The 16,466-nt window shown below is 41.6% G+C and overlaps 1 protein-coding gene across 2 annotated transcripts; it reads right to left on the bottom strand.

Moving 5' to 3' along the window:
* Positions 1–395: 395 nt before the first annotated feature.
* LOC124857943 (CDK5 and ABL1 enzyme substrate 2-like) lies at positions 396–15,752 on the bottom strand. 2 transcript variants are annotated; one of them, XM_047349592.1, is made up of 9 exons: positions 14,892–15,752; positions 13,899–13,991; positions 10,854–10,931; positions 10,608–10,707; positions 5,968–6,136; positions 5,786–5,883; positions 3,497–3,603; positions 3,163–3,367; positions 396–1,586 (listed from the first exon to the last, which is right to left on the bottom strand). In XM_047349592.1, the coding sequence occupies exons 1-9, from the start codon at positions 15,437–15,439 to the stop codon at positions 1,446–1,448; spliced, it is 1,539 nt and encodes a 512-aa protein (XP_047205548.1). In that variant the 5' UTR covers positions 15,440–15,752; the 3' UTR covers positions 396–1,445. The 2 variants fall into 2 exon arrangements, with proteins under 2 accessions (XP_047205548.1, XP_047205634.1); XM_047349678.1 differs by lacking the exon at positions 10,854–10,931 and having other exon boundaries at positions 14,892–15,749.
* Positions 15,753–16,466: the final 714 nt, after the last annotated feature.

The raw sequence follows: 16,466 nt of genomic DNA on the forward strand, positions 1-16,466 counted from the left end.
TGGCCTTTACTGTAGATAAGGCCCAAATCTGTCCATCCTTCCCTTATTTTTGAACTAGATACACCTCTGCTTGAGGCAGAAAAGGAAACCCTGACCCAGAAGAACCAGTTCACCTTTGGTTAAAAACCATGGCACCAAGGGATCCCAACAGAAACGCAACTTAAAATGATGGGAGTTTGAGGACCCTTATGACCCTGAGGGCTATTTTGACCTCATCAGGGGTTAATGGAAAACTAGCCTAAGGGGAGGGGGTCAGGCCAGGAGCACTAGATGAACCTTGCAGGATTACGGAGACACCTTCGTGTAGGCAGCCATCATAATCTATCTTTGTATTGAAATACTTAAAAACCTTTAATATGGTTTGCAATATAAGCATATAGAGTTAAACAAACAGATTCTGCAGATTTGGATGTTTATTTTGAACACTTATCACCATCACGCAGTCTACGATTGTAAATCAGGTCATGATTATCTCAAGAGACGCAGCATTTGAGAGATGCTGCAGGAAAAAGTAAGAAATGTGGAGACTAAAAACATGTTTGGATATCTTCACTGATACTGTGGTTTCAGGCACTTTTCACCATATTTACATAAAATTTAAGATACTGCTGCTGAGTACAACATTAAAATCCATCCATGTGCACACAAACTACAATCAGGTATTTTCCATTTGACCTATAATGGAACGACTTCTTTGGGTCAGATTTTATGAGCTACTTAAAGTAAAATTCCTGAGAACTGAAAGACAAGTCAACTAGTTGACCACAGAAAACAAATCCCTGCGTAATTACACCAAACAGAAAGTAAACACTATACACACACATCAGAAAAATCCTGTTTCTTTTACATGACCCACGCAGTAGTAAAACAGCACAGGAGCACAACCGACACCAGAATCAGAGCTGCCACAAGAGCCCGAATAATGTCTTGTTTTCAGTGTCAGTAGATCAGACCGGATCACTGCAGGACACAATAAATCAAGATGGACAAATTAAATTAAAAGGGCAGCTCTCAGCCTAGTTATGTTTTCACAGCTAAAAAATGCTTCAGTGTCACAGTGTCAGAAACCCATTTACAAAATTTTGTATTTCTTTTCTCAGTTAAAATAAATACAAGACAGTTTGTAGAATAAAAACAATGTGCAGAGCCACATCTTTTTCCCCCCCTCTAAAAAAACACAAATCACAGCCACCAATTCCTTTAAACACAAGTTAAAAACATTGTGTTTTAAAAAGATGCATCACAAGAAACCGAAATAAAAGCACAATTAAAGTGCTGATTGAACATCTCTAACATAGAGCTCATGAATGGATTATCACGTACAAAAAGACATTGACAAAGAATGTAAATTCTCTTTTTCCTCACAGTAAAAACAAAGCGTACCAGAATTATTTATTTCAAACACCACAGCTTATAAAAGCGATTGATCCACTACAACGTCCGGTCTAACCCTGCTGCACCAGTCTGCGGTAGTGCGGCATGACCTTGCTCTCTGGGAGGTACAGTCCCATCTCCAAAGCCACCAGTACGGAGACCTCCAGAGGAATCAGCTCCCGTCTGTTTATCCGGAAACGCTCCTCCAGCTTCTGCTCGTCCAGAAGAAAAACACAGGGAGACAGATTTCAGATCCAGAGTATGTGTCCTTGTTGAACAGAGCCTTTTTTTTTATTATTATTATTATACAGGCTCCAAAAAACACACAAAACTGACAAAAATTTGAAAACATTTTTATCTGTACAAAAAGTCGGAAAACCGTGTGTCCTTTTCCTTCTACTATTCACTGCTTTGTGTTGATCCATCACATTAAAACCCAATAAAATATGTGGCTGTAAAACGATAAAATGTGTCAAAGTTCAAGGGGTGCACATACTTTTCTTTTTTTGTTAATGTTTTCTTAATGTGATGCTAGCATGCACGTTTATGGGAAGGTTGACCAAAAGAAAGACAACATTTAAATTATTAGCATAGCAAATCGAGACGTCATACTCTGTCGCCATGGTTACCCAGACAATGCAGGCTCTGCAGCAGCCGTTACCATGGAAATCACAGGTACAACCAAACCAACATGAAAATCCTGAAATGTCTTTAAAACCTAGTTTCAGAAGATAGTGCTCATTAGGGGAACTTTAGTCTGAAGCCTGTAGGCGGCCAGCCATCCTGCACATCCTGAAGCTGGGACATGATGGTGAAGAAAAGGTCCATCTAACAACCGTGGGCTATGATTTTAAAAACCTTGGTATTTGGAGGGGGTCTACATAAGTTTAGTGTTTTGCTGTAAGGCTGCTTTTAATTAAGACTCAATTTCTGATGAATTATAAAGAACATCGGAGAGGCAGTAAAGCAAAAGATTTTTAAGACCTAATTCCACATTTTGTTTGTATTCGGAAATCCGACTTTTTCAACATACATTAACGTACATATTTGTCAAATTAATTAAATGCATGAAATGCTAATAAATACATTGTTTTCACTGTGTGATGGTAATAGTGGTTAGACTGAACACAGAACAATAATCACCAAATCCCACTGGTTTTACCTTTTCTAAACAGTTCATCAGGGTTGTAATTTTTAACAATTACTCCAGTTGTTTGTTCAATAATCATTACACCTTAAAAAAAAAAAAAAAGAACGTCTCTTCTTTAAAAGCTGGGTAATGAATAATTTTCTGACTGGAACTGAACCAAGAAACGTTGAGAAGGTTTGGAGTATTCTTGTTAAAACAACCAAATTAGTTTTTAGTTACAATGTGGTCAACATAGCCTACTGAATGAATATAAATTGCATTGCATTAATGCTATGAAACACATCCTTACCTTCTTTGTTTGACCATATACATCAGGAATAGGACAAGTCTTTTAGCGGACAGCCATTAGATCAACATTTTTATTACAGCCTCCTTAATGCATGTTGACATGCCGATCTACCAAGATTTTGTTTCTTCAGAAGGAATGATTCTGTACAGATAAACTATCCTGACATATTGCTTAGAACTTATTCTTCATTTCCAAAGAATATGAGTCACAAAGAAGCTGTTTGGTAAATATCCCTGAGGTGAAGCTTTCGAGATCCTTCCATTCTGAAACAGGGAGTCGTTGTTCAAGGCTCTGGTGTCCTTCATAAAGAGATCAGGGTGTAGTTAGTGCTGTGAGTGTGTTTACTCACATCAATGAGCTGTTTGACTTCTGGTTTCCGTAGATCGCTGCTGATCTTTGCAGCCAGCAGCACGCACGCAACTGTCACAAGCTTCCTGTTCTGCTTGTTGAGGCGACCTTGCAGCACCAGCTTCTCAAAGTAGACAAAGGCCATCGCTATGGTGACCGGCTGCAGACCGCACTCTTCGCTCACGGCCCTCATCTCCCTCTTCAGGCTGGCAGAGAGGGGAAGTCACAGTTATTCACGTGTTTACAAAGAAAAAGCGAGTTGTCTTGGACTGAACCCTCCGACCCGCTCTAAGAGGACAGTTCTAAAAGCACAGAAGAAGAGAGGAGGTGTGTACCTTCTAATCTTGCTCAGTGTCAGCTTGATGTGAGGAAACTTCTCCTTGAAGGTCTCGTTCATGTCCTTCTTCAGATCGGATGGTTTCACGTATTCAATAATGGTCGTCTGCAGAGGTGGGAAACAAACCAGCAGCTCAATTAAAAAACAGCGCACATCAGACAGTTTAATGGATTTTCCCTTCTCTCTTACACACACACACACACACACACACACACACACACACACACACAAGGCTAAAGGTTACCGTCATGTGACACAATGAGGATATAGTATCACATGAGCACAGCATAATGGAGTTATTCTCCCTCCAACATGACTGCAGGTTGTAAAGACTTGGAGGACTGAAAGAACGATTAACAAGTCCAATAAAACTGTGTCCTTATTTCTGCAGCGAAGAACAGGAAGTCCAGATGGTCAAGAGAAACCAGGATATGACCACAGAGTCTGGTCACTTTAAATAATTAGTCAAGCTCTGTTCATATTGTGTTTTACAGTGTTGTTAAAACGGATTTGCCCCTTACAGATTTCTTCTGCTTTTTTGTCACCAATTTATTTTTACATTACAGTTAAAATATTTAAATAATTTTATTAACTAGAACCGAATCTTTTCCATTGTTATGGATGTACTTCGGCACACTCTACTTTGCAGAATTGTTTTAATTTAGCCAGTGAAGGATTTTTGTGATAAAGGGCATATCTGTAAATTTGAGCATGTATGTATTATTTTGACCCTGTAGATAAGATAAAATCCACAGTGGGAAAAAAAAAAAAAAAAAGTCATCTTCTAGATTTTAAAAGACCCAATGAAAGTCTTGCCACAGCACGGTATGATGTTATTTTACTGAAATGCTGTGAGAGATTTACTCCAGATGTAACAAGACATAGACCCTACAAAAAGTTCTGCTTTTGTCTCATCCACAGAACACTTTCCCAGAGGTCATGGGGATCATCATGATCTTTTCTGGAAGATTTAAGATGGACCTTTGTGTTCTTTTTGGTCAGCAGTGATTTATGGAGGCAGTTTAGCCCGGTCTCTGTTTCCTCCAGGTGAATCATGAACACTGACCTTAACTGAGATAAGTGAGGCTTGTAGGACTTTAGATGTTCTGAGTATTATTGTGACCTCCTGGATGAGTCATTGGATGCTCTTGGAGTAATTTTGGTAGGCTGGCTAATTTTGGAAAGGTTCACCTATGTTCCATGTTTCCTCCTTTTATGGACAAGAGCTCACTGTAGTTCGCCTGAGTCCCAAAACCTCAAAAATGACTTCTTAACCTTTTCCGCATAATCAATAAAAAAAATATAACTGTATGAGTGGGAGCTGCGGGGACCGACAGCAGGACTCGTCTAAAAGCAGAAGAAGAGCAGAGTACTAAGTCCCTAATGGACAAGTTAGAGCTTACTGTGGAAAATAAACACATACAGAACATATCTAAAGATTAAACTGTGTTGCTATGTGTGATATGTTTGTACAAGAGGCACATTTGATTTTACTTAGTATAATTACAACAGAAGGTAAAATAGCATACCTTAGTGCCATTTGTAAAGCAAGGTACAGTTTGCTCCAGTTGTTTTAACCCTTTAAATTGTTGCCCTGAGTGTAGATGTGAGCAGGTTTAGGTGTGTGGCTATTATCTTGTAGCCAGTAGGAAGACCAGGGTATTGCCTCGTCTTTCCCATTTTGATGATTGGTTAAGAGCTTCTTTGTCATAGGTTTACCTAAATGAATGTATGCTTCTGGAATAAAAGATTGGTTCATTCTAAGGCTTTTTACACACATTACCATACCAGGATTAACGATTAATATGGATGGGGCTATATACAGTGTATAAATCTGCAGCTTTCCAAAAAAAGCCAACTGTATAAAATCACATTTGTGCAACTCTGACAATCAGCTTAAAAGCAAAGAAAAGTCCAACGTGTTTCAGTTCTACTCAGCTTTTAATGAAGATTTGTTCAGAACGCTGGGTTAATTAGATTTATTTTCACTTTGTAATCTAATCTAAAAGTCTCCTCTGAAATGTGTTAGAATTTTATCAAAACCTCATTAAATACTTCAAATGTGGTTTGGAACCTAGTGTGTTTTCTTTTAGATTTAATAAAGAAATAAATACACTTTAACACAGTCTTTCTGTGTGAGAAAAAGAGATTCAAGGTGTCGGCTGAATTTGATTTGAAACATTAGTGAGGCAACAGATGGATCTTGTATGTGTGAAGCATTTATTTTACTTCCACAGGGATAATCAGGAATAAAAATGCCAAATAAAAAAGTTGCAGCTCTGCTTACCACATATGATGCGAATATAAGAACCCTCTTATGTCTCCCACACGGCCACCGAGGGTCACTGAGCAGGTTCGGGTCATATTCCCCCACCTCCTCTATATCTGCAATACACAGGACCAGAGAATGATCAGACATGGTGAATGAAACAGTGCAGAAGCAGGTGTGTGTCTGTGTGTGTGTCTTACATGGGTCTTGTGCTGTGCCGCTGTTCGGGCGAGCAGCATTGGAGCCTTTTTGCCCGTTAGCACGGACACGACACTGAGGGGTCTGAGCTGTGCAGCTCTCCAGCATACTGCTGCTTTTCTGTCTCACCAACGCATTGGTCGGGTACAGGAACTGAGCGTAGGACACCGTCTAAAGAGAAGGAACAAGACTGTTAGCTACAGGAGTAATTTTACAGTTCTGGTCAAATGTTAGTTCAAAAACACTCGTCACAGGCATAAATGTAACTTTCATTTTTGTTCTGTTGATGATTTATTTTAACTGCTCTTTTTCATGGTTGATTAATGATACAAACTAAACTTCAAAAAGATTTTAAAAAACAGGAATTGGATGCAAAATGTTGAACTTAATGTAATGTATGAATAACAAAAGTGTATACATTTTTTTCCTTCCACTCAACTTTCCATTAACATGCTTTGATACAGCACCGTTAATGTTTATGTTTATGAATTCGGCAGATGCTTTTATCCAAAGCGAGAAACAAATGACGATATAACAATACATTTAATATCAAAGCTAACAATAAGGGTGTCAATAAATATCGGCCAGACAACTGTGAAGCAGTGTCTCTCCTGACTGTGTAGACCGGGGTTCTGCAGTCTTTACAATCCAAAGTGACATTTTTGCCATAGTCCAACTAAAGAACAGTCTCATACCCTTTTGAAAAAAGACAACGTATAATTTTTGATTAATCTCTTATATAGGAAATTTGTTTTAAACAACCACCATTTCATTTCTATCATTTCAAGGTTTTGAATAGGAAAAAAAAGACATTTTGTTTGCAGAGGATGGATACATTTTCTTTTATATAATTTTGATATTTGTGGAAAATGAGGTAAAAAAAAAAAAAAAAACAGCACATACAGGGGTTGGACAATGAAACTGAAACACCTGGTTTTAGACCACAATAATTTATTAGTATGGTGTAGGGCCTCTTTTTGCGGCCAATACAGCATCAATTCGTCTTGGGAATGACATATACAAGTCCTGCACAGTGGTCAGAGGGATTTTAAGCCATTCTTCTTGCAGGATAGTGACCAGGTCACTACGTGATACTGGTGGAGGAAAACGTTTCCTGACTCGCTCCTCCAAAACACCCCAAAGTGGCTCAATAATATTTAGATCTGGTGACTGTGCAGGCCATGGGAGATGTTCAACTTCACTTTCATGTTCATCAAACCAATCTTTCACCAGTCTTGCTGTGTGTATTGGTGCATTGTCATCCTGATACACGGCACCGCCTTCAGGATACAATGTTTGAACCATTGGATGCACATGGTCCTCAAGAATGGTTCGGTAGTCCTTGGCAGTGACGCGCCCATCTAGCACAAGTATTGGGCCAAGGGAATGCCATGATATGGCAGCCCAAACCATCACTGATCCACCCCCATGCTTCACTCTGGGCATGCAACAGTCTGGGTGGTACGCTTCTTTGGGGCTTCTCCACACCATAACTCTCCCAGATGTGGGGAAAACAGTAAAGGTGGACTCATCAGAGAACAATACATGTTTCACATTGTCCACAGCCCAAGATTTGTGCTCCTTGCACCATTGAAACCAACGTTTGGCATTGGCATGAGTGACCAAAGGTTTGGCTATAGCAGCCTGGCCGTGTATATTGACCCTGTGGAGCTCCTGACGGACAGTTCTGGTGGAAACAGGAGAGTTGAGGTGCATATTTAATTCTGCCATAATTTGGGCAGCCGTGGTTTTATGTTTTTTGGATACAATCCGGGTTAGCACCCGATCATCCCTTCAGAATCAGAATCAGATATATCAATAATATAAATATATGTGCACAGTTTTAAGTGAGCGAGAGTAAATATAGAGCAGTATAAAATGCAAGAGCAATACAACAGTGCAGGTGATCATTGTGCAAGTAAAGCAGGAGTCCAAGCTGAGCGTTAATGTAACACATAGAGTTACAGGTTACAAGTGTCCTGTCAGCAAAAAAAGGGGGGGTGTGGGGGGAAGGGAGAGTGTCAGTGTGGTTTCCGGGCTTTGTTAACAAGGCTGGTGGCAGATGGGAAAAAACTGTTCTTGTGGCGTGAGGTTTTGGTCCGGATGGACCGCAGCCTCCTGCCAGAGGGGAGAGTCTCAAAGAGTCTGTGACCGGGGTGGGAGGGATCAGCCAGAATCTTCCCTGCCCGCTTCAGGGTCCTGGAGGTGTACAGTTCCTGGAGCGACAGTAGACTGCAGCCAATCACCTTCTCAGCAGACCGAATGACACGCTGCAGCCTGCCCTTATCCTTGGCTGTAGCAGCGGCGTACCAGATGGTGATGGAGGAGGTGAGGATGGACTCAATGATGGCTGTGTAGAAGTGCACCATCATAGTCTTTGGCAGGTTGAATTTCTTCAGCTGCCGCAGGAAGAACATCCTCTGCTGGGCTTTCTTGATGAGGGAGCTGATGTTTGGCTCCCACTTGAGATCCTGGGAGATGATGGTTCCCAGGAAGTGGAAATATTCCACACTGTCAATTGTGGAGTCACAGAGGGTGATGGGGGCAGGTGGGGCTGGGTTCTGCCTGAAGTCCACAACCATCTCCACTGTCTTTAGAGCGTTGAGCTCAAGGTTGTTCTGGCTGCACCAGTCCAACAGATGGTCCACCACCCATCTGTACGCAGACTCGTCACCATCAGAGATGAGTCCGATCAGGGTGGTGTCGTCCGCAAACTTCAGAAGCTTGACAGACTGGTGACTGGAGGTGCAGCTGTTGGTGTACAGGGAGAAGAGCAGAGGAGAGAGAACACAGCCTTGGGGGGAACCGGTGCTGATGGTCAGGGAGTCAGAGACGTGCTTCCCCAGCCTCACGCGCTGCTTCCTGTCAGACAGGAAGTCAGCGATCCACCTGCAGGTGGAGTCGGGCACACTCAGCTGGGAGAGCTTCTCCTGTAGCAGAACTGGGACGATGGTGTTGAAGGCAGAGCTGAAATCCACAAACAGGATCCTGGCATAGGTTCCTGTGGAGTCCAGGTGCCGGAGGATGAAGTGAAGGGCTAGGTTGACTGCATCATCTACAGACCTGTTGGCTCTGTAGGCAAACTGCAGGGGGTCCAGGAGGGGGTAGGTGATGTCTTTTAGGTGTGAGAGCACAAGGCGCTCAAAGGACTTCATCACCACAGAGGTCAGGGCGACGGGTCTGAAGTCATTAAGCCCTGTGGTCCTTGGCTTCTTGGGAACAGGGACGATGGTGGAGGACTTGAAGCAGGCTGGCACATGACATGTCTCCAGTGAGGTGTTAAAAATGTCTGTGAAGACTGGAGACAGCTGATCAGCGCAGTGCTTCAGGCTGGCTGGTGAGACAGAATCCGGACCAGCAGCTTTCCGGGGGTTCTGTCTCCTGAAGAGTTTGTTTACATCCCTCTCCTGGATGGAAAGAGTCGTCCTCGGCGTGGGTAGGGGGCTGGTGGGGGGGAACTTCAGGGTGGGGGTTGGAGGTGCCAAGGCCCCTCTTGAGGTTGGAGAGATGGGGGTGGTGGATTGTGGCTGCAGCTGTTGGGGGGGCGTCGTGGGGGATGGTTGCAGGACTGTCCCTTTGTCTTTCTAAGCGGCAGTAGAACTCGTTCAGGTCGTTGGCGAGTCGTCGGTCGTTGATGGAGTGGGGGGCTTTCGGCTTGTAGTTGGTGATTTGCTTGAGCCCTTTCCAGACAGACGCAGAGTCGTTGGCTGAGAACTGGTTTTGGAGCTTCTCAGAGTACAGTCGTTTGGCCTCTTTCAGACAGCTTCCTCTTGCGTCCACAGTTAATCCTGTTGGATGTGGTTCGTCCTTCTTGGTGGTATGCTGACATTACCCTGGATACCGTGGCTCTTGATACATCACAAAGACTTGCTGTCTTGGTAACAGATGCGCCAGCAAGACGTGCACCAACAATTTGTCCTCTTTTGAACTCTGGTATGTCACCCATAATGTTGTGTGCATTTCAACAATTTGAGCAAAACTGTGCTCTTACCCTGCTAATTGAACCTTCACAACCTGCTCTTACTGGTGCAATGTGCAATCAATGAAGACTGGCTACCAGGCTGGTCCAATTTAGCCATGAAACCTCCCACACTAAAATGACAGGTGTTTCAGTTTCATTGTCCAACCCCTGTAGTTTCCTACCCAAAAAGATTTATCTAAACAAATTACTGGTAGTTTTAGTGTCAAACAGCTAAAACCTGCATTTGCTATAATATCTATATTTAGAAACATTACGTGGTTGTTTATCATTTTTAGTTAAAGTTATTAAGAGCTGTTGGAAGGTCCAAAATGCCACTGGAGTCACTGGTTGCAGAACCCTGAAACAAACCTTTACATGGCCATAAAATAATATTTCTTTAATTTTATGGCAATATTCCAATTTTCTGAGCAACTGACTTTTGAGTTTTCTTTAGCTGTAAACAAATTAATCAAATTTAACATAAATAAATACTGGAGATATATATCACTCTGTGTGTAATGAATCAACAAATTGAATTTTACTTTTTAAAATTTATTTACCATTTTTCTCATATCCACCTATCTAATCTAAAAAAATGGCTTACATAATGAATTAAAGGGCCTCCAAGTAGAGCTGAAGGCATATAAAGGTGGTGTTCTACAGATATAGAGAAGCATGTACCTTTCCTATGGCACCCAGCTCCACACCTTCCAGGGAAGGCAGCAGATCAGCAGCAACCACAGAAGATAATCTTTGTCTCTGACCGTCCAACTTTGGATCACTGTTTACAAACAGACAAACATATTTATGTGATTTCCAGCAGCAAAACGGCTCCTCTCTGAGAATGACGCGGATCACACGGGTGGACGATGGAAACAAAAAAAAGGAGGTGTGGGAATGGAGGGGGTGGTGCTGCGTTCTTAGTACCTGAGGTGAGCCCTCTCTCCATAGGGCAGCACTGAGAAAGTAGCATAAAGCGACCGCTTGGCACAGAACAGCATGATCCTGCAGGACACAGCATGAACAGGCAGACAAAACAGATGGAGTGTCAGTCTACAGACAGCAGCGACCGGCACCGCTAGGCTACACACCACAGATATCAGCCGCAGTCACTAGGGATGGGCAATTATCTCACCTTTATCGTGAGATATATTTCATCGTCGTAAACAATTTTAATGTATAGCGACATCATGAAGAATGAATTTTTGTTCAGGTTGTTACTTTTACGTTTTTTTCCACTGTTTGCTCCATTAGAGCAGCAAAAAAGACCAAAGCCCACATAATATATATCAGATAGCAGAGCAGTATTTATTTGTGGGGCTTTGACTGTAGTGGCCATACATGACAACAAAAAAATACCACAAAGGATTTTTAAATAGTATTTATCATCACTATTATTGTTACTACAATAAATACCACAAACTATCGTGATGAACCATTTTTGTCCATATTGCCCATCCCTAGCAGTGACACAGAAATCAGCCACGGAGCCACATCTAAGACAGCCACCCCGGATAAACCGCTGAAAGCAACGAGGCCCGGTTAATGAGGCTCATTTTTCCCATCACAGTCAAGCCACAGAGCTAATGAGATCTGGATCACTGATTTTTCTTCAAAAAGCGCCAGACATCAACTCGCCTCATCTTCGCATTCAGAAAGTCTTTAGCATATCAACTGAAGTCAAGTCGCTCTTGTAAAATGCTGTTTTATTCATTCCCCTAATGTATGCATGTTAAAAACTTACTTTTTCAGAGAAATGTGGTGCATGAATTATATATCGTCTCCACTATTTATGGAAGACTTCCTGAGGGAAACATGTCTCAGGCTAAGCAGCAACCCTGATGGCTATAATTGGGTATAATTGCACTTGTAAGGCACTACAACAACCGACACTCTCTATTCAGGATGCGCAATACATCAGCATTGAGCAATGTTGGTCAATTTCTAAGATATCGGAATCGGTCCGATAAATAAAACTGGGCTGTTATTAATAACCGATGTTTATTTAAATGTTGTTGCCGTTAATGTATGTGTTTTATGAGGGGGAGTGTAGGGGCTCATGTGAGTGAATCAGCACAGGATTGTGGGGTGTTTAAGAAGAACAATGTAAGCAGTGTGGTTGTTTTTTCAAGGCGTTGAAAGGGCAGGAAAATATTCTACTATACTATAATATATATATATATATAAAACATCAGTTATCAGCCATAACTGCAATTTTAATATCGAATATCAATATTGGCCTAAATCTGCACATCAGTGCATCCCTACTCTATGCAGAGCATAAAAGAGTTTTATTTAGCTATAAAAGCAGCTGTCGTTTAATACATTTTCAGACCAAATACACTCCAAAGATTGACTGCTGTTGCTAATTTTATTGCATTTTTACCAAAAATTATTTGCAACATAAAGCTGTAACATTTTTTAGGTGTTTTATTTTTGCGAAATCTTTTTTGAATCAGTAAGAAGAAAGAATCTCACAGCAAGCGGTTTGTCTTACCAAGAAGAAACTGAAAGTGAATAAGTACAGAAACTGTTTTTATAAGCATGCACGTCAAGCCTTTTTGTTTTATTAAAACTCTTCAATGTTTTTTGTTTAAATTGTTACCCATCGGTCAAACGTAGAGCCGACAGCTGCTAATCTGAATAAAAGGACAGTGCTGGTTAAGTGAAGGTAATTTTGTATCATGCATATGAATAAGAAGGGATTTTTTTAATAAATTGTAACCTAGGTATTCTATTCTATCCTTTATCCAACAAAAAAACACATTTCTGGTTATAATCATTACAGAATCCAAAGATTTGTTTTATTTCTGTCAGTCTATTAATTAAAACATTTTCCATAGACATGATAAGAAGTTGTTTAAAGGCTGACATTTTTTTTTGTTTTTGTTATATCCAACACGATTCTCTGAGACTAAACTGTTTTGGCAAAGAGACACAGACCAGAGCCAAGTCAGCTAAAACACAAGGCATAAACAAACGAACAGAGACACTCTGACTAGAGCTCCTGTGTAGAGTGAAATGTGGAGAAACCGGCTCGTCCCGGACTTCTTTAAAAGCACCACGATCACTAAATCTACAGAAACACCAGGGCAATAGCTCTTCACAAGACAACAGTGACATGCACTCTGCAGTCTCCACTGTAAAACCTACCAATAAACACCCAGAGCTTCAGGACTAAAAGCACCAGTGAGAGTTTATGACCTTAACTTACACAATCTAAACAGGTTTGCTTCCCCTCATGAAAAATCTGAAACAGAAACTTAAACCTGCGAGACAGTAGTGGCCTTTATTCATTAGCCGGACAAGAAAAGGGGCAGAGAGAAAAGGGGGAGACATGCAGCACATGGCCCAGAGCTGGGAATTGAACCGGCAACAAATGTGTTGAGGACTGCAGCCTCTACATGTGGTGCGCCTGCTCTACCGCTGAGCCATGGGGCTCAGGACTGCTACATCGTTTCATTTACACACACCAGCAGAAAAACACAAACAGACAAATGTGTGTGGAGATGAATATGAAAGAAATGACAGGATAAATGAAAAACAGAGCTAAATATCATAGAGGTAGAGCCAGAATATGTATTACAGTATAACCCAAAGATTCTACACTTGTGTGGACAGCAAGCTTAATAAGATACCAACACTATGTTATTTAAGCCACATCTTGCTTCAGGATACCATTACCGCTGGTGCAATACGGTATTAGATTTCCTCACTGTACCTCTTTTGGCTTTGCTAAGCTTCCAAGGGTGATTAAATTCACTGTGGCAATCCCCTAACAGCAGCTGTGTATCCCAGTTATTTCTCTGCAGCCTGTGTACCAGAATTAATCAGCTTACAACTCTATGCAGGAGCTTTACACAGCTGCTATTAAAGCACCTTTATGAATATTATAACTAAACAGCATTTGTGTTTTTTTCCCCCCATGTTCTGTTCATCAAGTGTAATTTTAAATGCTTCTAGGAGACGTACCTGCTTCCTCTTGTATCATATGGCCTCATGCTCTTAATGAAGTGGACTTTCTTTGGCACCTTGGGTCCAGGAGAACCAGAAATGTTCCTCTGCCTGCACACACACAAAAAAAAAAAAAAAAACAGACCACTGTAGTAATGATTTTACAAGCAAACCCAAACCATTGATGAGATGCAGCTTCAGAGCGGCCCAAGGCTAAACGAGGCCCTAAGAAGAACTTTCTGTGGTGGCCCACTTCTTCCACACCAACACTAGCTGACATGATAGAGGAGAAAATTAACAATACCTGATAGTTTACTTAAAACATTTCCAGAAAGTGATGCAATATAGAAGTTACATTTGGATTTTAACCAAAGCTACCTGTCCAAGGTGTACCCTGCCTCATGCCCAACCACTGCTAGAGCTAGGCACCGAACACCCCCCACAGCCATGCCAGGTTAAACGGGTGTAGACAATGGATCGATGACTGGAAAACGAGGGCTGCTGCATTTTGTCGATGTGATTGATGTCGTCGACTACAATGATCTGTCAACATCAATATTTCACTAGACCTTTTCCTTTTTTATTATTAACAACTAAAGTTACAACTGTGTTCCCACTCCCTGTTAACAAAAAGGTTTAGAAGCACATCTGATTGATTAAAGCTGATTAACGCTTACTGTAAAACAACCACACTCTATTTTTGCTTGGAGGATCGCACTCATTTAGACCAAGAAAAAAAAAAAATGTCATTGCTGCCCTGTTATTAATTACGCTGGAAAGGTTCGCTTATACCTCGGGCCGGCCCTGAATAGCTTCTGTTATTAAAAGTCGCTTCATGTCGCAGCTTTAGGAGCAACGTGAAGCGGAGACAAGCAGGAAACAACGAGGAAAACACATCTAGTTGATGATCTGAAGCACAGGTAAAGCGATTTAAACCGTTTCATACGGACGTATGTGGCCCGTTTCGAGGGCCACATTTCTCTGTGATTAAACACCGACAAGCCAGCTCACCTCTGCCGGGATTCCAGGCAGTTTCCGGCCGGAGTCGGGCTAAGTACGGCGGGCGTAGATTTGGCCCGGGAGCAGGGCTGGTGTCCGGCTGTGTCAGGAGGTAGCGGGGTACCCGGAAACTGCGTCTCCACTGCGCCGAAGCTCTCTAAAAATACATCGTTGGGTCCCACAGAATTGGCGGCAGTCGGTCCAGGAGACGTTACCAAAGGAGGCCGGGCAGGACTGAGCACCCCGGGGAAACTGGAGGACGAGCCGCTCCCGGGTTCCGCTGGGGCTTCTGTAACTGGACCTTCGCTATCAGTCCGGAGGAGCTCAAGAGCCGCGCAGCCGTCTCCGCCAATGAGTCCGGTCTCCTCACCGGCTTTTGGGTCAGTATTTCCAGCGGCAGACTGACACTGAGGTCTTCCATCGAGAGAAATATTGCTGAGGAACAAAATAGCCGCTTGTCTCCTGCGAGAGTCCTTTTCTTTCCTTCGGTGTTCTCGACGAGCTCTCGCCTGTTTTCCGTTACTGCCTTTGGACTGCAAACCGCACGTAGCGGTCGCCATTCTACTCTAAAAATGCAGCTGTTGAACGGAAAAGCAAACAGTACCGGTAAATGAGCCTTAGACCCGCCCACTTTAAAGTGATTGGTTGTTAAACCAATTATGCGTCTTAAACCTTGGAGATAAGCGTAGGTGATTGGGTACTTCAGGAAATAAACTCGCTGCCGGTAATTCATTGGATGTCGCACTTTAAAGGGAGGAGTTTTGGAAATGTAAAGGTAATACCTAAAATATATGGAAGCCAATTTTCGCCCCTTTATTTAAATAGATTAAATATTAGTCTGTAGGAACTGCAGATTGTACTCCAAACACTTGATTGATTGTTAACTTAATGGCTGGTCCTGAAATACTTTTATTTGCTATTGGTGATCATTCCTGATCTTTTTTACAATCCCTGAAGGTGAAATCAGTTGTGACAGAGCACAGCCGTTCAGTCGCGTTCTTTGTTTCTGCTTATATAGGTTGTTTTCAACTACCTATATAACCGAAATCTGCTGATTTATTAAGTAAGTTCATCCTTTATTAGCTCTCACAAGGTCCAGATGTCTTAAAACAATGTAAAGTAAGTTAACTAATACTTAAATTAAAACAAATAACAGTAGAAAGGAATTGTTTTAATTGTAAAACTATTGTTTAACAATAAGAACCTTGATCAAAAGACTATTATAAGACTATAAACTGGCTTTTATTTATTCTAACTTAAAAGGCGGATCATTCATCATATTATTGAATGTTTAATGGCAATATCTAAACAGATCTTTTGAAACGAGGAGTTTCAACTTTTAACATGTGGTAACTGTCTTACTTTATAACCTATATGCATCATCTTGGGATCATTTAAGAGGTCCTTCAATGCTCTTTCATATGCGATTGGTTGTTGGACATGCAACTCTCCTGGAAATGTACATAACATGTATATGTAAAAAATAAATCCCATAATGATAGCTATAGCTATATACATATATATATGTACAACAGATCATCAGTCCTCAGTGACTATAGAACTGTTGCCCTGGCATCTCACATCATG

This window comes from Girardinichthys multiradiatus, chromosome 1 (assembly GCF_021462225.1).
Source record: "Girardinichthys multiradiatus isolate DD_20200921_A chromosome 1, DD_fGirMul_XY1, whole genome shotgun sequence".
Taxonomy (NCBI): Eukaryota; Metazoa; Chordata; class Actinopteri; order Cyprinodontiformes; family Goodeidae; genus Girardinichthys; species Girardinichthys multiradiatus.